Here is a 26,609-nt window from a genome sequence, read left to right on the forward strand (position 1 = left end):
TTGATCAATATCCAACTGAAGAAATTGGTAGAATATTTCATTTGCTACATCACCAGCTTTAGAAGTTGGTGCATAAATTTGAATAACGCTTGCATAGACTGGATTTCCTCGTAGGCGGATAGATACAATCCTATCACAGAGAGCATTTGTACTTCAGAATAGATCTTGAAATAGCCTTTCTACCAATGAATGCAACTTCATTCCTACTGTTTGTATCATTCCCAGCATAGTAAAACATATGGATTTTCTGATTCAAAATGGCCAACACCAGTTAATTTCAGCTCACTAACATCTAGGACAGCAGTTCTCAACCTGTGGGTTGCAACCCCTTTGGGGTTCAAAGGACCCTTTCATAGGGGTCGTCTAAGACCATCGGAAAACATTTATTTCCGATGGTCTTAGGAACCGAGACACTGCTCCTCTATCCTTCTCCAGGCAGGTCCACCCACATGCAGATACGCCCACATATGAGTGCCCAGCATGAAGATTGTCACCCATGCTACACCATGCTTCAAGACAAAATTTAATTTATTTGTAATTAGAAATGTTTCACAATATATAATTGCATAGTGTTTTTTTTGTTTTTTTTTGTTTTTTATTTTATTTGCATAGTGTTTTTTGATCAATCACTATGCTTTAAATATGTGCAATTTGTAACAATGAAAATATATCCTGCCTATCAGATATTTACATAACGATTCATCACAGTAGCAAAATTACAGTGATGAAGTAGCAATGAAAATAATGTTATGGTTTGGGGGTCACCACAACATGAGGAACTGTATTAAAGGGTCGCTCCATTAGGAAGGTTGAGAACCACTCATCTAGGATATCAATCTTTATGTGTTCCATTTCATTTTTGACTACTTCCAATTTTCCTAGGGTCATACTTCGTGCATTCCAAGTTTTGTTTTATTAGTTGATTTTTGTAATTCTTTCTTCTTACCTGGGGTTGTGCCCCATCAGCAAATAAAGATCTTGAAGGCTTTACTCTCATAGGCTTTATTCTTGTCACCACAGCCAACTCTGCTTTGAGAAAGCAGCTCCTCCTCAGTCCTATTTCCAGTCCTCCGGCACAATCTCCAATGCTCTGCTTCCAGTCATTAGGCCTTCGGTATCTGACAAGATATCTGTGCCGTGCATAAAGTTTTCATTGGCTACTTCCTCCAAAGTATGCAACCAATTCCTTCTTTGTAATCCCCACCTAATACAAAATGAAGTATTTTTAAAAGAAAATATCATGACTTGGGTCAAGCACATCTTAGTCTTAGTTATCGAGTTGTCTAGTTCAGTTATGATTAGTTTTATTTTTTTGATATTGAGCTGCAATTAATTCTATTAGTTTTATATTGAGCTGTAATTCATACTGAAGGCTGTATGTAGTCTTTGATCTTTATCGGGAAGTGTGCCAAGCCCTCTTGGCTTTCAGCAAGTAAGGTCATGAGTCTTCACAAGAAATACGAAAGATAGCTAGCTGCCCAGCTGACTGGAAGAGACCCATGTTTGTGCTCATTGTGTGGCCCAACAGAATTTGGACACTATCAAACACTATCATTAATATCACATGCAAGCAAAATTTTGCTGAAGATCATTCAACAATGGTCACAGCAGTACCTTAACAAGGAGCTGACAGAAATTCAAGCTAGATTCAAAAGAGGATGTGGATGTCAGATGGATTGGGGCTGAGAGCAGGTATAAAATAAACCCAAACTGAATACCATCACGCTGATTCTGATTCATAGCAACCCTATAAGCAGAGTCGACCTGCCCCTGTGGGGTTCTGAGGATGTAAATCCTTAGGAGAGACGAAAGCCTCATTTTCTCCTGAGGTTTCAAACTGCTGACCTGTGGTTAGTAGCCCAATAGATAATGCACTACCCCACTCTTTGTGTTTTATTGTACAAAGGCATTTGACTCTGTGAATCATTAAAAAGCAAAACAAACTAGGAATAACATCTTTGAAGAGTGGGAATTCCAGAACAATCATGCACATGCAGCAACTGCACAATGACCAAGAGGCAGTCATTCATGCATACAACAAAGGGATGCCGAATGGTTTAAGATCAGGAAAGTTATGTTATGTGTCAGGATTGTATCCTTTCATCAGACATGTATTTTCCTCTCGAGTTCGAAGGCACTCAAAATATGCCTGAATAGAAGCGTATATCTTGAAGAGAGTGAAGCCTTATGGATCTTCATTTGCTGATAAGGAGAAACAGCTGCAAAACCCTCCTAATGATTGGAACGTGGAGTATGGGAAGTGTGAATCGAGGAAAATTGGACGTGGTCAAAAATGAAATGGAACACATAAACATAGATATCTTCGGCATTAGAGAGCTGAACTGGTGGACTGGTGTTGGCCATTTTGAATTAGAAAACCATAAGATTTACTATTCCAGAAATTATGCAATCAAGAGGAATAGAGTCACATTCCTCTTCAGAAGGGATTTTGCAAACCCCACCAAGAAGTACAGTGCTGTCTGTCATAGGTTTAAATCTATCCACCTTCAAGGAAATCCACTGTGGAATTTCAGATATAGTTATTCCCTCTGTCATCAGCAGCCAATCAATCAAAAAAGAGTTTCCTCAGCAAGCTTTCCCAGGCTGGATCCGACATCTGATTTGTTATCTGGCCCAGTTCTTTGGATTCGAGCCATTGGCCTCTCCTATTGCCTGCTGTTCCTGGCAGTCTCTAGCAGCCTACCATCTGACATGTCAACCTGGGCTTTAGTCACCTCGGCCATCGGAATCTTGCTGTCTGACCTGCCTACCGATCTTGGGTTTATCAGCCTTGCAGCTAAATGAGTCAGAAGAAGCCTGAAGTCTCACATCTGACTCATAGACTCCTACAACTGTGAGCCATTTCTTTTAGCAAAACCTTTCTGTATGTGTCTCTTCTCTACAGAGCCCAGCAAAAGACAGTGTGCTATCAAAGAAGGCAAGAATGGAAAAGACTTTTTACACATAAAAAGTGCTGATGTGGGTGACTGAGTTAAATGGTGGTTACATTTTGAAGCATGCCAAAATCTTATTGCCAGAGTACTTCTATAAATTACACTCAAAGTGTATTTTATTATTCAACAAATATTGTTGAGTGCCTGGCTTTGCTGACGTAGGATTACTGTTAGGCGAACAGTAGCAGGGATCCTCAAACTTTTTAAACAGGGGGCCGGTTCACTGTCCCTCAGACCCGTTAGAGCTCCGGACTATAGTTAAAAAAAAAAAAAACAACTATGAACAAATTCCTATGCACATGCACATATCTTATTTTGAAGTAAAAAAACAAACAGGGCAAAAACATCCAGCGGGCCTCAGTTTGAGGACCCCTGCAGGTTAAGTGAACCTGTAAGACAGGTTCCTTAGGATACCTATGAATCGGAATGCTCTTGATGAGAAATTTGGTAGGTGTGTACTATGCCTTCAACTCCCAGAAGAGTGCTTGAATTGAGAAAACCCAAAATAAAACCAAACCCATTGCTGTTGAGTAATTTGGACTCATGTTTAGAAAAGGGTACCCCATGTGTGTGCAGAGTAGAACTGTACTCCGCAGGTTTTCAATGGTTGATTTTGGGAAATAGAGTGTTAGACCTTTCTTTCAAGGCACTTCCGGGGAGACTTGTACCTCCTACCTTCTGGTTAGCAGTTTAACACATTAGCTGTTTACACCATCCAGCTTTCCGGGAGAAGGGAGTCAGGTAAACATGTATCATGTTAGCCAGTAGTGAGTCCTAGGAAGAAAATAATGATTAGAGATTCATGATGGCACTATTTGGAGAAGGAAGCCAGGAAGTTTTTCCAAACAAAAATGTTTGATTTAAATCCAGTTCAGTAGGAATCTGGGTTGCGGCACGATCACAAAATCCCAGGCAAGCTGTATCACTTCCTGGCTAGTGATCCTGTGCAGAGATTTACTTCTGAGCCCAGTCTATAAAAGGTTGAGTGGGTGTAGACAATGCATTTAAAATTATTACACTCTTTTACAAAAATATTTTACTTTATTTTATTGAGGTCTCTTACAGATTTTCTCACAGTCCATGCATCCATCCATTTTGTCACACACATCTTTACATATGTTGTCATCTTTTTAAAAACATTTTCTTTCTACTGGTGTCCTTGGCATCAGCACCTCATTTTCCCCCTCCCCCCTTGTGTCCCCTTGATAATTTATAAATTAATTCTTCTTTTTTTCATGTTTTATACTGACTGCTGTCTCACTTCACCCACTTTTCTGCTGTCTGTCCCCCTGGGATAGGGGCCATATGTTGATCGTTATGATAGGTTCCCCCTTACGCCTCTCCTACCTTTACCCACCTATATTATTACACTCTTTAAGTGTAATTTTATCGTTCATATCACGTTTAATATAAGTTCTCCAAGAAGTTACATTATGTCGATTCTGCAACAAAGTCCCAATTCCCTTCAGAAAATTCAAAACATGCACCATTACTAGCTTTGATTCCCTCATCAATAAATTGGAAATCATGGTTATTACTGATCATTTACGGGTTTTTTGTTGTTCTTAAACTGACACTCACTAAACCCCATTTCCTGAGGCACATGGATGGCATCACTCATCAGGCCTAGTCTAAAAAAAAGTATGATAAGCCGATGGAAAAATAAAACTGAACGGTAATGAAATTTCTCTACGGAATTTCGAAGCCCCTACTCGTAAACATCCATGCACTTAGTCCACAACAACACTCCATAACCAACTCTTACAAACTCATTTTCACCTAGGTAAAGAACTCTAAGAGGGGGGAACTCTAAAGTAGGAGCTCTGGTGGTGTCCTGGTCACGTGTTGGGCTGTGATCGCCAAGGTCAGCAGTTCGAAACCGCCAGCAGGTCGGTAGGAAAAACCCTGCATTTTCTACTCCCGTAAACAAGGAGTCTCGGAAACCCACTGGCGGTCGCTGGGAGTCGGCAGCGTTGACTGCAAGGCAGCGGGAGAAATCGAAAGTGTCCAAAGTATTACTCCAACTGTATCAATTTCAGCCAGCAGGTGCTCCGGAACTTGTATTTTGGAAGGACGGAGAGGGTACTCCGGTTAGAAGAAGGGGGGACTCGAGAGTGTTTGTACAACAACCAATAGTTTATTTCTCAGCAACCACGTTTACCTGGATGGGAAGGTTTGGGGGTGTGGATATAGGAGTTGGGGGGAAAGAGGAGTGAGCAGGCCACCTCTCTGCACGCCACTCTTCGGGACAAACAGGACGCGGGAGCTAAAGCCTGCCTCCCTGCCCGCAACCGTCCTGTTTGTCAGTTCTCTGCGCTCGCCCCTTCCCTTCGCAGCCAGATGGTCCCTTCCATTCTCCCGGCTCGTCCGGGTTCCGCACTCCGGAGTCATAAAGCGCAGGGTCACGTGGGCGGGGGCGGGGCGATGCCGCTTTGTGACGTCATCGCCCCGCCTCCCGGCCCGCCCAGCCGCTCTCGCCAGCCCCGCCCCGCGCGCGTCGCCCGTGCAATTCCTGCTTAAGAGACCCCGGAGTGGGGCGCTCGCCCGCAGCCAGGCCGCCGCCGCCATAGTGCCTGGCTCGGAGGTGCTGCCGTCGCTTGGTGAGAGCCTGAGAGCGGCAGGGGGGCACGAAAAGGGAGCCAGCGAAGGCCGCGCGGTGGCCCGGCGGTGTCCGGGCAAACTCTCGCGGCTCCGGGCCTGAAGTCGACGGAAGCGAAAGACGCGAGAAGCGCGGAGCACACGACGAGAGGAAGCGCCCGGGAGCCTCGGCGCGGTCGCCGGGCTTCGCCGAAACCACCCGGCCGCTGATTGGGGCCGGGGGTGGTGAGGAAGTGCTTCGAGGCCTAGTTGAGGCCTAGTACCGGCTTTGTTTCGGAGGCGGCGGCGGCGGCGGCGGGGGGGGAGGTGGAGCCTGAACCCGAGCCCGAGCCCGGGGCGGCCTGCGGGAAGGCCTCTCCTCCGCCGACCGTGCGTTTTTGGGCCTAGGCCGCGGGCCGCCCGTGGCCGCCGGGGAGCAGGCGACAGGGGTTTGTGCGTGTGGCGGGGGCCTGGGCCTGGGCCTGGGGAAGCTGCCGCCAGTCGTCCGGAAGCCAGGAGGAGGCGAGAAGCCGCTCGTGGACTCCGGGCCTAGGCCCTCTCCCCCGCAACCTTCTCCCGAGGTCTGGGTCACCCCGATTCACGGAGAGAGACCCGCCGGGAGGTGTGGACGCGCTATGGACCCCTGACCCCGCCGGGGTCGCTCGGACTCTTACCGTGTGGACTGGCCGCTACAGACTGCACCGCCTGCCCCGTCTCCTGCCGGCCCTTAGCATGAGCGAGGGGTGTCCAGCTGGGTGACATTGGCCGTGGCGGAATCTCGAATCTCTCCCCTTCCCCATCCGCCTCCTCCCACATGAAGGGCTTCTGAGTTTTGGGGGTCTGGATTATTGTTCTTACGCACCCCTGCTTTTGGTTAGGGGGGGTATTTAAGGCCGTAGGGTTTTTTCCGTGTCTTCTGAGTGTTTTGTGTGTGTACATACTTTTGCTCTTAAATTGATAAATATACATATATTGAGCGTGTCCACGTCTCCTCGCTGAACCGTAGGAATCCTTTGGCACCATGTCCTGTGTGCATTATAAATTTTCCTCTAAACTCAACTATGACACCGTCACCTTTGATGGGCTCCACATCTCCCTCTGCGACTTGAAGAAGCAGATTATGGGGAGAGAGAAGCTGAAAGCCGCTGACTGTGACCTGCAGATCACCAACGCGCAAACGAAAGAAGGTAAGAGCCTCGGGGGGCTCCCGATGCTGCGCTCGGCGAAGGTCCATTGCTGGTTTTCAGGCCACTGGCGGAAGAGATTAACCGCCATGATGTCCCGTGTGGGACTGTTGGTCCTAATAACTTTTAAGACAGCTCGGATCCCCGGGATAGCAGCAGCCTGCCTGGGCCTTTAGCTGGCCTCACTGTCATCTCCAGCAGGCGAATCCCCAACCGTGGACCTTTGATGATTCCTCTCACATGGTGGGTTTTTTGTTTTGTTAAGAGTGACAGCCTTGGGGGGGGGGCGCCTGTGTGCGTTTGTGTGTGTGTGTGTGTTTGCTAACTTTAAACCCCTCCGAAGGAGGGGAGAAGAGCAATTGTGAGGTTAGTTGATCCTGCCATAATTTTGTGAGCTAACATTTTGGGGACCCTATTGGGGGGATGATGGCAGGGGAGTTAGTTGGCTTTGTTGTGAAGAAAGGACCTTCACTTGATGGGTTTTGAAGATCTCTAATCCTGCTGTGGTTTTTGGAACTTGCTCCGGTCTGATGTGACAGGCCTGTGTGTAAATTCCAGAATGGGTGATAAAGGCAATTAAGTTAGTAAACTGAGCTCATCACTATACACTGAAAAATTGAGCAATTCGATAATTATCAGAAGTACTGATTTTTATGAAGTAAGAATTGCTGGACAACGTGACTGGCCATATTAGGAGATTGAAAAACAGGATGTTGTATGAGCACAAATAAGCCACGGATTGGAAACTTTTTAAGGTTTTTCCCCCCTTTTAAGTATAATATTGGAAATGTAACTATGGGTTTGTATACACACATCTTTGTAAATATTAAAAGGCTGTGTTGACTGCCTCTTGCTGTTTCTCAGTACAGTAATGCTTTCAGTGGGCTCCAGAATTTTGAATTTAAAATTGGGCTGAAAATGATTATGGCTTGAGTTCATTGAAATAGGTAAGACCCATAGAAAAAAAGGGGGGGGAGAAAGAAGGAAGACCCAAACTCCTGCCTGTAGTTTACATTTTGTCACAGAGAAGATTATTTTTTCCGTTCCCAATAGTAAGATTGATCGTATTAGGCTAAGGAACAGCAGGCTAGGCACATCTCAACTCAGAAATATGCACAACCTAAGAATATTTGTATTAATGATAACAAATGAAAAAAATTGTTTCCTCCCCCTTTTTTTTTTTTTAAACAAGTGTCATACTTTAAGGACACTTCATCTGACTCTTTGGTAAGTGTAATTATAGGTAGTGTCCCAGTACTTAAGGAGAGGAAACATTGTTTGCATTCATGAACCATGTAGAAATAGGTTGAGTGCTTTTGTTTTTCCTTGTTATTCCAGAAAATACCTTAAGGAAAATAGCCTTTTTTAAGGCTACCAAAAGTATCCCTTAAATACTAAAGTCATTTCATAGTACATGTGGACTTAAAATATTTTAGGCCATATTGATATGTTAATAAGCACTTATCAATGCGAGGAAAGGAAATTACTAGAAATATTAAGATTATTTAAATGATCACACTAGGTTTCATACTTTGATGGAGTATTATTACATCCTTTTGATTGAGTAGTACACAATTTAATAGTGTAGTGGGTTGTGCTTTTAGAGTGCTAACCACAAGCAAGTTGTCTGGGCCCACCAGCCACTCTTCGGGAGAAAGACGAGGCTGACTGCTCCCATAAAGATCTGTAGCTGTGCAAACCCATAGGAATAGCTCAACTCTGTTCTCAAAAGGTCACTGTGACTGACTGTTGACTCGCAGTGAGTTTGATTTTTTTGGTTTTCTCAATTTAGATGTTTGGGAGAAGGAGCTGGGGTTGAAGAAAATGTACACTTTTGCAATCCTCAAATTAGAAGGGTAAGGGTAGATGTTTAGCGAATTTTGTAAGAAATTAGTGTCACAGCTGACATAAGAATGCTCCTTGGTTTTAGCATCATCCTGTCATGTAAAGCATGCACCATAAATATTATGTAGCTTCAGAGCTAGGAAATTGCCCAGGAAAGAATGTGGAACATTAACTTACTTTAAATGAATACTTTAAATTACCTAATAAGGAAGATTTCTATACACATTCCTTATAATTTTCAGAGTCTGCCCATGTTTTTTTTGTTCCCACAAAAACCCACTGCCAAGGAATTGTGACTCATAGTGACCCTCTGGGAATCAAGCTGTCTGTATCATTCTCCCACAGAGTGACTGGGTTTGAACCACACACCTTTCAGTTTGCAGCCAAGTAGAACTGCTGCACTACAGGAGCTTCTGTCTGTTAAACCCTTATAAATAAATCTTGATTAGACTGCAATGCTTGGAGCAGAACTTCATGTTTTACACTCAAGAATTCTGCTTTGCTTGCTTTTAGACTTTCAAAATCCCAAGTGATCTTAGTTTAGTTATATGAAAAAAAAAACATTTGATTTTAATAAGTTGTCTTTGACAGCTATTGTGGGCACATTTGAGAGTTGTTAGTCAGAAATGCCTTTTCAAGTATGTGACACCAATTTAAGTGCTAGGCTGTGACCCAAAAGAACAAAAATTGGAGGTTCAAACCCGCCAGCCACTCCACAAGAAAGCTGCGGTAGTCTGCTTCCATAAAGACTCTTTCTGACATTGATCGAGTCAGTTCTGACTCATAGCAACCTAATAGGACTCTGTAGAGTAGAACTGTCCCTTTGAGTTTTTGAGACTTCAGCTCTTCACAGGAGTAGGCAGCCTCGTCTTCTCTGGAGCAGCTGGTGAGTTTGAACCACTGGCACTGGCTAAGAGCTCACCAAGGCGCCGTCTAGGAAAACTTAATGGAGCGGTTCCATTCTGTATTGCAGAGGTGGGTTTGGGTTCCTAGAACTAGCTTTAAAGGTTCTCTGCCTGCCCGATTCTAGTGTTTCATACTCATACTTTTGCTTGGATTTTGGGGCTGTCATGAACTATCCAAGATAATGGTAGTTTTACATTGGCATACCTACATCGAGAAAATTAGATTGCATAGTTGGATACCTATGAGAATATAGTCAACTATATGAAATATGCTGTAAAGGTCTCTATTTAAACATGGAATAGTGACAAAAAATAGCAAAGCTTGATTTTCATTTAAAAGTCTAACATGCATTCCAATATTTAAAACTTAAAGTAATTGGAAAAACAGATAGATGCTTGATACTAAATAACTTACGTGAATATGTAAACCTAATATTAGAATAAACTTTCATTAAGAGAGTATAAATGTATTTTCAGGACATTTATGCTTCTCCCAGGGGTGGGCTATTCTTTTTGGCAATTCTGTAAACATTTTCCTTAGCAAATATTTACCATAGTAAGTGCTGGCCCAGTTTCTTTCTTAATTTCTTTTTTTTTTTTCAAAAAATACTGCAAATAATAGTCTAAGGAATTGAAAAATGGGGTCCATTCTAGCTTTTATCCTCCCTGTTAGGACATGATACTGCTCTTCACTCAGTGTTGGGTAAGATGAGAAACTCAGGTATTCATAACTGATTTCTCTTTCTCCTTCATTTTCAAAAACAACATTTTTAATCCATCAGCAATCCTGTTGGTTTTACCTGAAAATATTGTGTCCATTTCTCTCTTACTTGAAAAATAAAGCAGTGGCTTTATTAGTCACCCCTTTCTCATTCTCTACCTATTTAACCATATACTTTTTAAAAAGAAAATCAGTGACTTCCTGTTGAAGTTTTAAACAAAACATAAATCAATATGACTTGTATCTCTTTAGTCCCCTCTTTCCATTATTTCCTTAAATTTTCTTGCTTATTCAGGTTTTATGCCAGTATAAGTTCCTCAGAGAGGCCTTCTTTGAATCCATATTCAGTTCAGTGCTGCATCCATTTTAATTCTTTATTATAAACTATTCACGCTTGATTCATACGCTGTGATTTTTATTGTATCTTCAATAATAAAGCGAATGAGAGCAGAAGTCATGATGCTTACCTCATGCTGAGGTGCTAGAGGAGGCAGAGTTTCTTCATTCCAAACGACAGATTTTTCTCATTGCTCAGATACAGCATTTCTGGCACAAGTGAGCTAGAGAAGAACTTAGTCTTCCTGAGATTTAGGGTTCCACAAAAATTAGAGATGCCAAAGTCAAGGACCTGCTAGCATTATTAGTGGCATTTGTAAAAAACAGACTCCTTATGGCTTTGAATAGTTGTTCTGACAATATCAGTAACTTAGGTGCAAGGAAAGGGAGTTACTGATTACACTGTGTTACAGTCCATTGCCCATGAAATTATATGTGGTTGACATGTTCTGGTGTTTGAGGAATAGAACACCCAAATCCCCAAATAAATTTGACTCTTTTACTTTTATTTACAGAATATACTGATGATAATGCTCTGATCCCTAAGAATTCATCTGTAATTGTTAGAAGAATTCCTATTGGTGGTGTGAAATCTACAAGCAAGACATATGTTATGTGAGTATCAAATTACATGTATTACTATTTTTCAAAATATACTTTTATTTTGTGGAGGGGGAAAACACATTTTAGAACTGAATTCATTACTCATTGAGTAGATCTTAACTATGAAAAGGTGTTGTTTTTTTTAATGTAAGCCTGTAGTAGAGAGTAAAGTGGTTAAAAAAAATAATAATACTCAAGTACATGAGTAAATACTCCTATCCTTCCCTAGTTTTTCTTAATTCTTATTTTTTGCCTTTACATCAGGGGTCCTCAAACTTTTTAAACAGGAGGCTAGTTCACTGTCCCTAAGACTGTTGGAGGGCCGGAATATAGTTTTAAAAAAAACTGAACAAATTCCTGTGCACACTGGACGAGTCGGCTGCTAAGCAGGACATGCAGTGGGTGCAAAAACACCCCCGGATCCCACGTGTGGTCTGCGGGCCGTAGTTTGAGGACCCCTACTGTGCATATTTTCTCCCCCCCGCCCCCGTCTCTATATACACACACTCACACAATCTAACCATTTTTCATCACAAAAAAGTATAAAATCTACTGAGCGAGATCTCATAAGACGTTTTGGCAGCATCAAGTGATGCTAACATTGGCCCTGTGTCACTGACGGGTTCCAGCAGAGAGCTTATAGAGTTATATGATGTTTAAGAAGATAGCAATACTACCCCTGGGGGGGTGCTAGAACAATCCAGCCGTTGATCCAAATGCAGATACTTGCACTTTATCCTAGATAGTCAACTATACTACAACAGTTTTTAATTGCTAGAGGGGTACTGAGTTTTGTCTTTGTCTGGAAAGACGGCATTAGTAGGCCAAATAAGTCTGGGAACTTGTGACATAGGCTGAAATCAGGCTTAGGTTTGATTCCCTTCCTGCTTCATCCCAGTTACGTGACTTTGGGTAAGTTACCTATTCTCTATACCTCAGATTTCCTCAAAAAGTGAAATGGGACATGAATGCCTAATTTGGGGGTTATAAATATTCAACGAATAGTTTTGGCACATGTTAAGTTCCAGTATTTCATTGGAAGGAGAACAGTTTCTTAGGACTATTCGAACACTTAAAATTTGCTCAAAAGGCAGAATTAAAACTTCAGATCCTTTATATTCTTAAATGTTTAATGATTTTGGAATTGTAATATGTAAAAGAGGCTAAATTAATTAACAGGTAGTAACAAGTTGGACAGCTAAGTACAAGGTCAGTGGTTCCAAAGCCTCAGCCCCTCTGCAGGAGAAAGATGAGACTTTATACTACTATAAACAGTTACAGTTCCAGAAAGCCACAAGGGGGGCAATTTTACCCTGTCCTCTAAAGTCACTCTCAGTGAGAATTGACTCATGTAAGTGAGATACTTATGTAACTGTTTGAAATTTTGGTCACTGACAAATTTATGGATTTCTGTCTTAAGAAATGGAATGTGTTCTTGAAATTTCACCTCGTGATTTTTGTTGTCTTTTGTTTTTTTATGTTAAGACATCCAAAATATGAACAAACCTATAGAAATTCCTTTCAGATATTAGCACTTCTTTATATAGTCAAAATAGCAGCGACTAAAACTAAGCATTTACAGGGTATGTGGTTGGATTTTCCTGTATGTACCTTCTGAGTCTAGAGATTCTTTTTAACCAACCACAGATTGAAAATCTATTAAAAAAGTTGCAAAACTTGAATTTGCCTCAAACTAAGTACTACATGGAATCCACTTAAATGAGGTGTGGTAGCCCCTCAACATTTCACAGATCCTCAGTCTTGCCTTGCACACTTTTGTTCTGTGAAAAAATAACTCCTAATAAGCAATTGCATGGTCAAAACAATCCCCAAAGAGCTCAAAAAGTATTACTTACGTAGCATTTACATTAGGTATTATCTAAGTAAACTTGAGGTAATTTAATTGTGCAAATACTATGCCCATTTTATAATGAGATCTTGGAGGGAGGGGATATAGGTACTGGCATCAAATTATATGAATATCAAAGGATGGTTATATTTAATAATTCTGTCCTCATTCCCTTTTTTGTGTGGAATTTTGAAGGGATTTCTTCCTGGCTTATTAATACATACTTTTTAAAAACTTTGACTTGTCTGTTTAATTCTACATTGCAGTCATTTTTTTCAACCAATACACTATCAGATTGTTACGTTTTGGAGAAAGTTAGGTTTCTTAATCCTTAATCATTGTTTTGAGATTTCTTTAAGTTCATTTTAGAGCCTAGCAATTTCTCTGAAAGCCAAATCTGAAAAACATTAACAGCTATAGGTTTGTAACTGCAATAATATCTATGTGATTATTGATAATGAACCATGAAATGTGTTGAATTTTTATTACTACCTTCCAGAAGTAGTTTAATTTTAGTGGTAAGGTATATCTATTCTAGAATTTCTCAATATAGATTTTTTAAATATACATATTTGAAAAGAAAAACTACAAATGTATCTTAAACTGGAAAGGTCGTAAAATTTTTATTTTAATAATTGGCTGTTTTTAAAACTTTATACCAAAGAAAAATTGTGTTCATAAAAATGTGTGATTATAACAAAAAGTATAGAAATATACCTGCTTATATCTAATACCAGCTTTTTTATTACTGCTTTTGTGTTTCAGAAGTCGAACTGAACCAGTGATGGGAACTTCAAAAGCAGTATGTAAAAACACAATCTCACACTTTTTTTACACATTGGCTTTTCTTTTATAATGTAGCATTGAAGTAAATTTTTTTAGAACTTAATATGCAACCAATCATCATACATATTGTAAATAAAATGTATTTTGATGACAGCTCAGTTGAATATGGATATATATGGCATAATTTGCACACATATTTTGTAGAGATGGGTAATTTGTGCTCCCCTGCCCCCCCTCAAAAAAAACCAAACACTTGTTTCTTATTAAATCTGAGAGCATTCCCCCTGTATGACACTGTGTTGAACAGTTAATGTATGATCCTCTCTAGATCATGTAGGTTTGACACTGATGAACATGATAACATGTTCTACATCTGTCTGTCTATAGTTAGTATTTTGTATGTATGTACAGGCTGTTGTGTGCTTTTTGTTTCCTGCAATAAAAAATGTTTGGAGTGTATATTTTGCCATTTTCACGTTGTATCAATTAGTTTTTGTTAGTTGTCCCCACCCTCAGCTGATGACATTGAAACTGCAGCAGCAACATGTGAAAGTTACATTAAAGCTTGGTACTCAGTCCACGTTCAAACACACCATAGAAGGAAAAGCTCTTCAGAGATCACTGGTGCAACATCATTATTTAGTCTAACTACATTTGACAGTTTTGAACACCTATTCTTTATTTGTACTCATAAATATGAAGTGAAACCTGAAGTTGGGCTCCCCCCCCCCCCCAAAGCCCTATAAATGTCTCAGTAATTTTAATGATTTTAAACAGTTGGCATGTTTGGAGTTTTTGGGTTTGTTTGTTTTTTTTCCCCACATTTTAATAATAGTTCTGTCTGTACTACTCAAATGTCAAAATTAAAACATTTCCCCCTTATAAGACATTAAAATGATGCATAAAATGTAGGCCAGCTGAAAGTTCTTGCTTGTTAAATGTAACTCCTATAACCAGGGTAATGTCATACATTTTTGTTATCACAGATGAACTTTTAAGTATAACACCTCTTCGACTTGGAATTTTTAAAAGGCAGCAGAATTCCTAAATTGTGGGAGTTAAACACGGTCTGTTTTAGAACGCAGATTTATAGTACTGGCTCTGTAAACGTGATGGTTCTCTGAATTTTACTGCTCAGGCTTGGTATTGTACACAATTTAAGATGTCTTCAATCTTACAGAATCCAAGGGTACTGCTTTGCTGTTTCACTTTATCCTTTATAAATTCTACTGATCTTTAATTGTGTATGAGGCATTTCACTAACCTTAGCTCATTGGATCTTATACATGATAACATAGGACATATCTGAACTTTGGACTTGTTATCTTAAATATAGAGCCTTTAGTTTTCATGGATTCAAAGATCAAAGCCTTTAGTGTTTTGGGGTCCCCCTCTTGGGGTGATACATGGGCTTTTTTGAGGGGGTGGGGTTTTTTTTTGTTGTTGTTGTTTTTAAGCATAATGCTGTAAAAACTGTCCTAGTTTCTGTTTTTGCTGGTGATTGGTTTAAAATTGATTTTTATGTATCCAAATGCTAGCACAAATTAGATTGATTGTCTTGGTGACTGTAGTAGTTAATGTAACACATCTTGTATAAAGTACATTTTATATAGTATTTAAACTAATAGAGATGAAGTTTATTTCTTGAAAACAATTATTTCCCTTTTGTTTACTAGCATGTGTGTAAACACAGATCACATGTTCACAATAAAGTTAACATTTTTTTTAGCCTCGTGTGTTCCCTGGCATGTCTGTATTACATTTATAAGAAGCAATTTATTTTAAACTTAAGAGTTTTCTTTTTCTTAATATTTTAAAAGTGATTTTATGTTTTAGGTAGAATTATCTGAAGTAGAGTCATCAGTGACTTATCCCCACCATTTATTTGCTTAGAGTTCTTTTACTGACATTTAGAATGAGAAATTCTAAATTAGGTTCATTAAACCTAATTAGTCCCCGTTTTAGGAAACTTAATCATGTGGCTTATACGTATTTCAGAAAGATAAGCTCTCAACCAAATTTTTCTTTGAGTGTAGTAGCTATGTATAATTTTGCAACCTTAAGCCGGCTCTAATCAAGGATGACGATTTCAAATTGCCCTGTCTTGTTTTACATAGTCAGTTTTCCAGGTTCATATTCCAAAGCTGATAGTTCTTTCTTCCTGCTGCTGAACATCAGGATTACATTTTTTTGTAAGGCCCGGGATCTTTTAATTTCAGGATAATTGCCATAAAGGAATATAGCTTCTTAATTTTTTAACATTTTCATTTTTACTTATTTCTTACTACCTTTACTGTATGTAAAGAGCTTGAGTGCTTACTGGGTTACATGTTGGGACCCAAACTGCAAGGTCAACAGTTTGAATCCACCAATCCTTCCATGGGAGAAAGATGAGGCTTTCTGCTTTTATAACGATTTGTAGCCTCCAAAATCCACAAGGGCAGTTCTACTCTGTCCTGTGGGGTTGCTATGGGTTGGAATCGACTCGATGACAAATGAGTTGGTTTTTTTGTTTTGCTCTATAAGGAATTCTGGTGGCACTGGCTTAGGTGCAAGATTCAGCAGTTCAACCCCACCAGCAACTTATCAGGAGAAAGATGAGGCTGTCTGTGCCCATAAAGATTTGCAGTCTCAGAAACATCGTTGAGGCTTCTTTAATATGAGTTAGAATCAACACGATGACAGTGGGTTTGTTTTGTTTTGCTCTGTGTAGAAAATGAAATCGGATGCCTTTCTAAATTTGTGATGAGTTTGGCTTGTGGATTATAAGGTGGTTATATGCTGTGGTGACTATTTGGTAGAAAAAAATGTGATTTAGATTTGGTGGCAGATCTGAATCACTTTTAACTCTGTAAGGGTATAGTACTTATAAGGAGATTGGCAGAGAGCAAAAAGGCAGAAAAGTCTAGCAAGAGAAAAATGATAGCCATATCCAAAGTTCAGAGTGGAAAGGTCAAAATGTTTGTTCCAATGGGAGAGAAAATCTAACTGGTTGCTTTCTTTCTATCTAACAAATCAGTATTCAAATTCTAGGTTATAGTGGGCTATTTAAAAGATGTTACTTGTTTTATTGTTTAGAAACAGTATAGATTATGATTGGCCTCAATTTGTTCAGTTCTGGTTATATAAATTTAAATAATTCTCCAAAACACAAGTGGATCAGGATTTGATCTTAATAAAAAGTAGGATAGTTAGGGTTTTTTAAATTTTTGTTTTTTCTACTTTCCCATTGAGAAAGAACACTTCATCTAAGCTGGGCAAGAGTGTGAAGCTATCGGTGTATTATGTGTTTATGTATACTAAACTAAAGGATTCGTTCATTATGGACTCCTTAAACAGTTTCTTCATGTGAAGCAAAGAATCTTTTGTCAAAAGAAGTGTTCCAGTAATACTTTTCATTATACTAACTTTAAAACCTTAAGATAGTTATTAGATGCAGCATAAATTTAGACAGTATGGTTTTTATGTACATATATTTAATTCTTGTACATACTGGTTACATTTCTGCTTGCGCGTCACATCATACTTTGATTTTAATACTCCTAGTTCTCTGGAATACTTGAAAATAGATGGTGAAGACACAACTTCTTTGGATTTTTATTTTATTGTTGTTTCTTTTCTTTGATACAGACATCTTGTTACGTTCTGTTTTAACTAAACGTTCTGACCAATGAGAATCTTAAAATATATTAAATAAGCAACCCACTTAACTACATATAAAGCTAATGATATTTTCATTTTGGTACAATTATATGGAATCGTAGGTTTATATGCTAAAGAAGCAAAGGAACTTCAAAAAATTTTCAGGGACAAATAGAATTGAAAGAGAACATGGGAGTTTTTTTTCCCAGACTTTTTAAAACCCTTCATCCAAATGCATACATTCATGTGTGTGTGTGTATATGCACATATAACCTATATACACTCACTTTGTTACTTGCAGTAAAACCATTTCAGAGAATCAAATGGAAATTTTTATATTTGTAGGTGCATTTTTTTAAAGTCCTGTTATACTTTCCATCAAAATCATCTTGTTGGCAGTGGATTTGATTCTTGACATATAATACTTGCACCATTTGATTGGATTAACCTTTCCCCCCAAATATTAGAGTTCATAATAAATGACCTCTCTTGCCTTTGAGGAATCCAGGAAACTCTTACTTTCTCTAATTTTTGTCTAAACATCTTGGCCCTGATAAAGTTAAGGATTTTGTTTTGTTTATTTTTTAATCACAGAAGCTATTGTTACACGTTGTATGAAAGGATGAACAACTCAAGCTGATCGGCACATGCTTTCCCCTTCCCCAGAAAAGTTCAAATTATGTGGAAGCTGTTATTTATTAAAGCATTAACTGGGCCTTTGAAGAGTTGCTTGTTTTTAAAATGTTATATAGAATAATAGCATTGTGGAAAAGGTAGAAAGATTTCTTAAATTCTCAGAGTGTGCATTGTCTTGAGCATGATCAATTTAGAGAGCACTGAGAGTCAGCTCTAAATGTGTACTCTTAAGAGTATTTCATCACCATTCATAATAAATTTCCTAATACTTTACCCCGCTTTTCCCCCTTTATAATTGGATCTCTGTCAGCTATTAACTTTTATTGCTGTGTTTGGAATATTTAGAGAAGGATGAGGTGTGGTGGTGACGGTGATTGGGAGCTGCCCTTTCTGGCTTCAAACAGAAAATATATTCCATAGCAGACTTCTAAGAAAGTATCCAGTATTTGAACATTAAATGGTATTAGGGCTAAATGATCACTTTCAGATGTTTTCAGTGTGGAACTTGAACGTATGTTTAATTTTTTGTGAACAGATTGATGACTCTTCTGCATCTATTTCTCTGGCCCAGCTTACAAAGGTATATATATATTCTTGAAAATATAAATCTTTTTTTACACATTTTTTTATGTGGAACTATTTGTTAGAACGGGGTGGAGATAGATCTGGTGTTCAGAACCACTGTGTATATTGTTACTATCCTGTAAAGAGTAGTTACTCCTTTGGAAAGATAGAGTACTTTGTCAGCCTCAGCGTAATATTGGAATATGGTTCATCTTCGGAATAGAAGAAACATGGAGCTACGCTTACTATTTTTCTTTATATTTTTTGTTTAATTATTCTTTGGAAATTAACAGGTCTGGAGGAATTCTCTGATTTGGGTTTTAAAGTAGGCGGACTTTCATTAAGCAGCCAAAATAGAAACTTTCCTTAATGTGGACGATTGGCATGGTGGTTTCTTGGATATAGCGATTTATCCCATGGTGACCAACATTTTAAATGTGATAGTTATTTCCTGTGCTAAAGACTTGTAGTGTGTCTGCATTAGTAAAAGCTTTAAACAACCTAATTTGTTTGAACACAGACAATGTGAATTGTGTAAGTGTACACAGCTGTTTGCAAGAATATACCAATGTGTATGTCTGGCAGAGGTAAATTGTTGCCTCCTAAAATTAACTGCATATGCCATGTCTTACAAAAAGATTGCTTGCGTTTTCTGCTCAACAATTGTGCATTTTGTTTGGGATAGCACTAGCATTGGATTACTTTTTTAAAAAACAATAGGCTTAGCTTGTAAATTATACCTTCTTTTTAAAGGGGGGGGCGGAAATAGGCAGACTCTTTTGAAGGCCAAGAAGGAAGTTTTTCAAAGATCCTTTTTTTCCCTACTACTATCAGAAATGTAAATTCAGCAACCAAGATTAATGAAGAGATGAGTTTTCCAGTAGTTCTGTCCTTTCCCCCTAGAGTGTATCCCTTCCCCTCAATGTCCTAGTAAATACTACTTTTACGCTCTTATTTTGGGAAAATTCAGATTTTAAATGGGCATTTCTATAGCATAAAGTGGGATGAAATCCTCTCAAATTTTTAACAAAAGGTGATTTAGCACAGAGCTAAACTCTTCAGCAGCTTGAGTTTGAGTCTATTGCTGTCATTTCTTCACGGGGAAGATGGGGCATTTTGGAGGTTTGGGGTCTTTCTCTTTTTTTAAACTTTGTAAATTAATGTTTGGGTTCAAACAAATTAGTTGTTAAACATCTGTAATTCAGTTTTCTGTAAATGTTACTGTTCTAAGCTCTGTTAATGTTGAGCATTTTTTGTATATAAAATTACAATAAAATGTTAAAACTGTTCGCTTGTTTTGTGGATGAATGTGAAGATAAAGCCCATGAAATAGGCTAGAGTATTAGATCCTTGGAAATTCAAGTTATTAGAATCACTCCCTTAGACCCTGCTTATATCTAGATTATTTTGGGTAATACTTCAAAGCTGAAATCCATAAAACATGTGGAGAGTTTAATTTAAAATTATTAAAGCTCAAAGTGCATAATTTGAAACGCACCACTACCAAAAGCCCTTTTGAATTATATCTTTTGCCTACCCTTCCTTCAAGCTAAGCACTAAGCATTAGTGATTGCCTTAGCCTACAACGCTTGAATTTATTTTTAAAATCATCAAGTGCTTCTTATGACATAATCTTAGCCCTTAGTTCTTAGAGGAACTATATGCACATATACCGCATGTACTTGAGTATAAGCCTACCTGAATATCAGCCCAGGCACCTAATTTTACCACAAACTGCATTAAAAATGTGCTGAAAACTCTCCTTATACACAAGTGTATCTGGTGGTTAGGAGGTACAAACAGGGTCTAAGGTTGGAGTGCCTCCTTTCTTCAGCCCTGCAGACACCCAAACATCATAGAATGGTGTAAGAAACTCCCAGCAACTTTTCAGATTATACATTTTAATAGTTTTCTTTACATAAGATTAGTTGCTACTGCTCTTTACAGGATGAGTGGTGATGTCTTTGGCTGTGTGGTCTTAAATGTGTTTCTAATGTGTATGTCAAATAATTGCCTGTTAAACAGACTGCCAATCTGGCTGAAGCCAATGCTTCTGAAGAAGATAAAATTAAAGCAATGATGTCTCAATCTGGCCATGAATATGACCCAATCAAGTAAGTTCATAAATATACTAATAGGAACTTCTAGGGTGGGTTTTCCAGCTAATTAAAACACATTATTTTTTGAAGTCTTCATATACATGTAATTTCCCCTCCCCCCTTTCAGTTACATGAAGAAACCTCTAGGTCCACCACCACCTTCTTACACCTGTTTCCGTTGTGGTAAACCTGGCCACTATATAAAGAATTGCCCGACAAATGGGGTAAGTCTAAAGATATAGTTCAGTTGCTTTGGATATTTTTACAATTATTTCTTTGTCACCTTGTTTTTCTTGTTAAATATCGCCTTCTCTGTTACAACTGCATAAATGCTTGGTCTGTGGAGCCAAATTTCCAGGACTTCACTTCGTGCCTTTGCCACTTGGTAACTGAGTTAGCTTGAACAAGTTTCCTTTGCAGACTTATTTTTCCTTCTCGGTGAACTGGAGATAACAACGCTTTCCCTTACATGGCTGTTGTGAGGAATAAATGAGTCATATATACAAAGCATTATGAATAGTCTATGTAGTTAAATAATGTTGAACTGATATTAAATGTGACATCTTTCTCCTTCCCCCCTTTTCACTTGGAATAGGATAAGAACTTTGAATCTGGTCCTCGAATTAAAAAGAGCACTGGAATTCCTAGAAGTTTTATGATGGAAGTGAAAGACCCTAACATGAAAGGTGCCATGCTTACCAACACTGGAAAATACGCAATACCAACTATAGATGCGTAAGTATTTAGATTCGGTGTGATTTATAGACACCACAGTCAGACCGAGCGTATAGTGGTCTCAGTTTTGAGCCTATAGTTTGGGTACTGCGATGACCATTAGTCTCCACATGTTGCACTTCTGTGTTACGAATTAGAGGCTGCAGTCTGCTCCATTAAAACAAATTTAAAAGAGATTTGGGGATATTTTATCAATGAGTGCCACTTCCCTTGTAGTCTTCTGGGTTTTTTGGTGTTTTTTTTTTCTTTTTCTGTCATTCCCGCTTTCTTCCTCATTTACATACATACTCACATAATCTTATTTGCATTTTTGGTAAATGAACAAGACAGATAACTTAATTGTTTTGATAAAAAGCTTAGGGGAAAAAAAGCTCTGAGGTAATTGAGGTTAATGTAAGGGCCAAGAATAAATGAACAACTATTGAGGTATTTTGATAGGTTTGGATATACCATATGAGACTAAGTTTTCAACAGAAATAAATTTATAAGCTTTTAATTCAGATCATCTTGGTCTATAAAATAAATGCCTTAATGTGCTTTATATTAAAAAAATTCCCCCAGGTTTTATTAGATTAGAATGGAATGGACAGAAACCTAGTTGGCAGAGCACATCACTAGAAGCACCTCCCATTCATCCTGCTTGTATTAATAGCTTCAGTTATTTTAAGCATTTTGGAACTCATACAACAAAATGTTCACGTTTCTTTGTTTGACTCACTACTGAGCATAAGAATCTCCTGCAAAGGATGTTAAAAGATTCTGGGAGACTTGCCTTGCAATTTTTTTTATTTAGTAGTTTTGTGATAAGAACTCGGTGCTAAATATTTAATACGTCTTACAAATGATTACGATTAACAGAATAGGTATTTGTGTTCAATTCTTTTATTTGTGTTCAATTTAAAGAATTGAACACAATTTAAAGAGTAGGTGCTGTGTTCAGTTACATCAAATTATATGTAAGAAAACATTTTCCTCAGCTTCATGCTATAAATTTGGAAGCGTAGTAAGTATAGTGAGCAGGTGGGAATTATGAAATGGCTGTGGTTTGGAATTATATTGAAAAGATTTAGTGTGTTGCAGTATATGCTTTAGTAAATACAGTGTTTTCGTTTACAGATAAGAATTAACATTTTCTTAAACTCCCAGTCCTGCTCACTTCCTCAACTTCACCCCATCTATTTATCAGCCATCATTCTGTGTTTTGTGGTTCATCTTAGAGCAGTCTGTTGTTAATGCTACTTTGAAATCAGACATTTCATAGTTAATTCCAAATAGTTAGATTTTAACCTGATAATTTTTAGAGCTAGTTTATTCAAGAGCAGACCGCTATTAGTGTATTTTAAAAATAGAAAATTGTGTTGGAAAATTAACATCACCTATGAACCCTAATATAATTAACTTCATTGCTTTTTGAATGCTGAAATATTAACCCTATTTGTGCCAAACACACAGAAAATACTGGGGAAAGATGGGTGCCCAAATATTTTAAATGAAAGCTTTCACCCTCTCCACTAACACTGCTGATAAGCAACTCAGACTATTTTCTGTTTCTTTTCTATCCTTTGTCCTTCTTTCCCCTTCTCTTTTTCTTTCTTTTGTTTTTCTCCCCCTCCCCCCTTTTCTTTCCTCTCTTTTGGGCAGTGGGAGACTCCTCTTTCACAAATTGGGAACAGTGGGGCATAAGCAAATTGATACTTATTTCTGGAATCGTGGTGATGTCTATGGAGCAACTGCAACACAAATAACACACCTAAGGTACCCTACTCTGTACAGCTGAGATTTTTTTTTTCATTTTCAGCATTGAGATAAACACACGCTGTTCCTAAAATTAGACATTAGAAAGGATTTCTTTAGGAATCCTTATGTTGTATAAATTTGACTAATTTTAGAAAAGGGGGGTATGGAAGCCGTCTGAGAATAGCTTTTTAAATTTTTTGATGGTGTTATCAAATACATTTAATGTCCAATATATCTGTAAGGCTCATTTCTACAAAAGCCTGGCAGGAATGTCTTAATGAGGTGTTACTTCATGTTATTGTAACACATAATCTAATTATCTAAGTCCTTAATGTTTTCAGTAGACTATAAATAGATTTGTTTCTCATTTTAAATACTAATTACTAAGTTGACTACTGATTTTGAAATCATTTCTATTTATATGGTAGAGATGTATTTTCCTCTGAACATTATTCCCTTAACTGTATAATTTCAGTACTAATTGTAGTTTCTCATTTTTGGCATTTGAATAGCTACATGTTTTATGAACTGTTAAAATATGGAGGAGGGCGGAGTTTTTCCCATGGCTCGTGGTAGAATAGAGACAATGATGATTAAAGAGTATTCTGATGTGTATGTTCAAATTCTGTCTCGCTGTCACTTAAAAATAACTGGCATTGAGTCTATGCTATTCTTTACGATTCTGGCCTTCAGTTTTTTAACTATGGATTAAATAATCCTAAAGTGCTTTTTAGTCATGTTTATAACAATTGTTCTTTTATGTGATATTTATTTAGGATTTCGTTCTCTGTCTTTGTTGTGTTTTTGCGGTTGCAGGGGACATATTGAGTGTCACCCTTACCTTGGGAAGGTACTAGTTGAGAATTGCACTGAATTACATGTTCCCATTTTTGTGTAATAAAACATGTAGCATATCTTAGGGATAATTTTGCATTGTCAACTAGTTTAAGATGCTGAAATCTTCCTTTACAGAGAAGCATATGCAATTGGGAAGAAAGAAAAGCCCCCCTTCTTACCAGAGGAGCCATCCTCGTCCTCAGAAGAAGATGATCCTATCCCAGATGAATTGTTGTGTCTCATTTGCAAAGATATTATGACTGATGCAGTTGTCATTCCCTGCTGTGGAAACAGTTATTGTGATGAATGTAAGAAATGTTAGATATTTGTGTGTTTCTAGAAGCAACACTATGTATTAGAGTAATGAAATGTTGATCATTGTTGTTGAGCATGTAGTCATGGAAAGTCGGGTTTTTGCTATATTCATACCAAACCTAGGCCATCAAGTCAATTCTGACTCAAAGCAACCCTCTAGGACAGGTCAAGTGAATCGACGTGATGGCAGTGAGTTTACTTACTTTGGTTGAACCTCCAGATTTTGAGACAATTAATTTCTGTTCTTGAAGCCACACAGTAGTAGTAGTTTTTGTTCTAGCAGCATGAGAAAACGACGACACCAGGTAGAATAAATGATTAAATCAGAGGTCTGACCCACTCATGGTGATCCTATAGAGGGTTTCCAAGACTAAGTATTTATGGGGGAAATAATAACAATGGAAATTGCAGTGCTTCGAAAATAGTAATAAAACTGAGCTGATGCAGACCATCCTTTTAATTCTTTCTACAAAGTGAAGAGTTTTAGCAATACTTAATATTTAAAATCTTACCATACTCAGGTATACGAACAGCACTCCTTGAATCAGATGAACATACATGTCCAACATGTCATCAGAACGATGTCTCTCCTGATGCTTTAATTGCCAATAAATTTTTACGACAGGTAACCTTTTAATTAATTTTTTTCTTTTAATTGATTTAATTACTTTAATTACATTAAACTTCTCTGAATTTTGATGTTTGCTTTCTATAGGCTGTTAATAACTTCAAAAATGAGACTGGTTATACAAAAAGACTAAGAAAACAGTTGCCGCCGCCGCCACCCCCAATACCACCCCCGAGACCACTTATTCAGAGGAACCTGCAACCTCTGATGAGATCGCCAATATCAAGACAACAGGACCCTCTTATGATTCCAGTGACATCCTCATCAACTCACCCGGCTCCCTCCATATCTTCATTGACTTCTAATCAATCTTCCTTGGCTCCTCCTGTGCCTGGAACTTCATCTTCTACCCCAGCTCCTGTTCCTGATATAACTGCAACAGTGTCCATATCAGTCCACTCAGAAAAATCAGATGGACCTTTTCGGTGAGTATATGCATTTCTACCTGTTAAAGAACAAAACGAGATTGATGATGTAGTATTTTATGTTTAACTATTTTATTGGGGACTCATTACAGCTCTTAGCACAATCCATCCAATTGTGTCAAGTACATTTGTACAATTGTCATCATTTTCTAAACATTTTCTTTGTACTTGGGCCTTTGGTATCAGCTCCTTAATTTTTTAACTTGCTCCCCCAACTTCCCTCCCTCATGAACCCTTGATATTTTTATAAATTGTTATTTTTTTCATGTCTCACACTTACTGATGTCTTCCTTCACCCACTTTTCTGTTGTCCTTACCCCTGGGAGGGGGTTATATGTACATCATTATGATTGGTTACCCCACCATCCCCTTACCTTGCTCGTTTCGCTACTCTCAGTGGTCTTGAGGGTTTTAACTGTCCTGGATTCCCTGTTTTCAGTTTTTTTGTTGTTTTTTTTTTTTTTGAGGTTTACCGTGTAATCAAATTAATTAGAATTATCACAATATAAACTGACTTAACTATTTTTAAAAATTGAATATTGAATACCTATGAAACTAGTACATAATATATAAAATTATAACAGAACAAATATGCAGGGCTATAACTTTTGGGTTTTTTTTAACAATTTATTGGGGCTCATACAATTCTTATCACAGTTCATACATATACATACATCAATTGTATAAAGCACATCTGTACAGTCTTTGCCCTAATCATTTTTTTCTCCTCTTTTCTTTTTTTATATTTTATTAGGGACTCATACAACTCTTATCACCATCCATACATATACATACATCAATTGTATAAAGCACATCCATACATTCCCTGCCCCAATCATTCTCAAGGCATTTGCTCTCCACTTAAGCCCCTTGCATCAGGTCCTCTTTTTTTTTTCCCCCCCTCCCTCCCCTTTCCCCCCTCCCTCATGTGCCCTTGGTAATTTATACCTCGTTATTTTGTCATATCTTGCCCTATCCGGAGTCTCCCTTCCCCCCTTCTCTGCTGTCCCTCTCCCAGGGAAGAGGTCACATGTGGATCCTTGTAATCAGTTCCCCCTTTCCAACCCACTCACCCTCCACTCTCCCAGCATCGTCCCTCACACCCTTAGTCCTGAAGTTATCATCCACCCTGGATTCCCTGTACCTCCAGCCCTCATATGTACCAGTGTACAGCCTCTGTCCTATCCAGGCCTGCAAGGTAGAATTCGGATCATGGTAGTTGGGGGGAGGA

At 38.4% G+C, this 26,609-nt stretch overlaps 1 protein-coding gene across 4 annotated transcripts in view; it reads left to right on the top strand.

Annotated features, from left to right (window-relative positions):
* The first annotated feature begins 5,459 nt into the window (after positions 1 to 5,459).
* Positions 5,460 to 26,609, top strand: part of RBBP6 (RB binding protein 6, ubiquitin ligase) — a 36,811-nt gene continuing 15,661 nt past the window's right edge. For 3 of the 4 annotated variants that reach the window (XM_075564624.1, XM_075564625.1, XM_075564627.1), the window contains exons 1-10: positions 5,461 to 6,718; positions 11,038 to 11,137; positions 13,740 to 13,776; positions 18,574 to 18,618; positions 20,628 to 20,716; positions 20,829 to 20,925; positions 21,297 to 21,436; positions 24,146 to 24,318; positions 24,847 to 24,950; positions 25,041 to 25,378. In XM_075564624.1, the coding sequence (XP_075420739.1) occupies positions 6,553 to 6,718; positions 11,038 to 11,137; positions 13,740 to 13,776; positions 18,574 to 18,618; positions 20,628 to 20,716; positions 20,829 to 20,925; positions 21,297 to 21,436; positions 24,146 to 24,318; positions 24,847 to 24,950; positions 25,041 to 25,378 (1,289 nt within the window). In that variant the 5' untranslated portion in view covers positions 5,461 to 6,552. Of the gene's footprint in view, positions 6,719 to 11,037; positions 11,138 to 13,739; positions 13,777 to 18,573; positions 18,619 to 20,627; positions 20,717 to 20,828; positions 20,926 to 21,296; positions 21,437 to 24,145; positions 24,319 to 24,846; positions 24,951 to 25,040; positions 25,379 to 26,609 lie in introns of all 4 variants that reach the window. The other variant, XM_075564626.1, reaches the window with a different exon arrangement.

This window comes from Tenrec ecaudatus, chromosome 12 (assembly GCF_050624435.1).
Source record: "Tenrec ecaudatus isolate mTenEca1 chromosome 12, mTenEca1.hap1, whole genome shotgun sequence".
Classification (NCBI taxonomy): domain Eukaryota; kingdom Metazoa; phylum Chordata; class Mammalia; order Afrosoricida; family Tenrecidae; genus Tenrec; species Tenrec ecaudatus.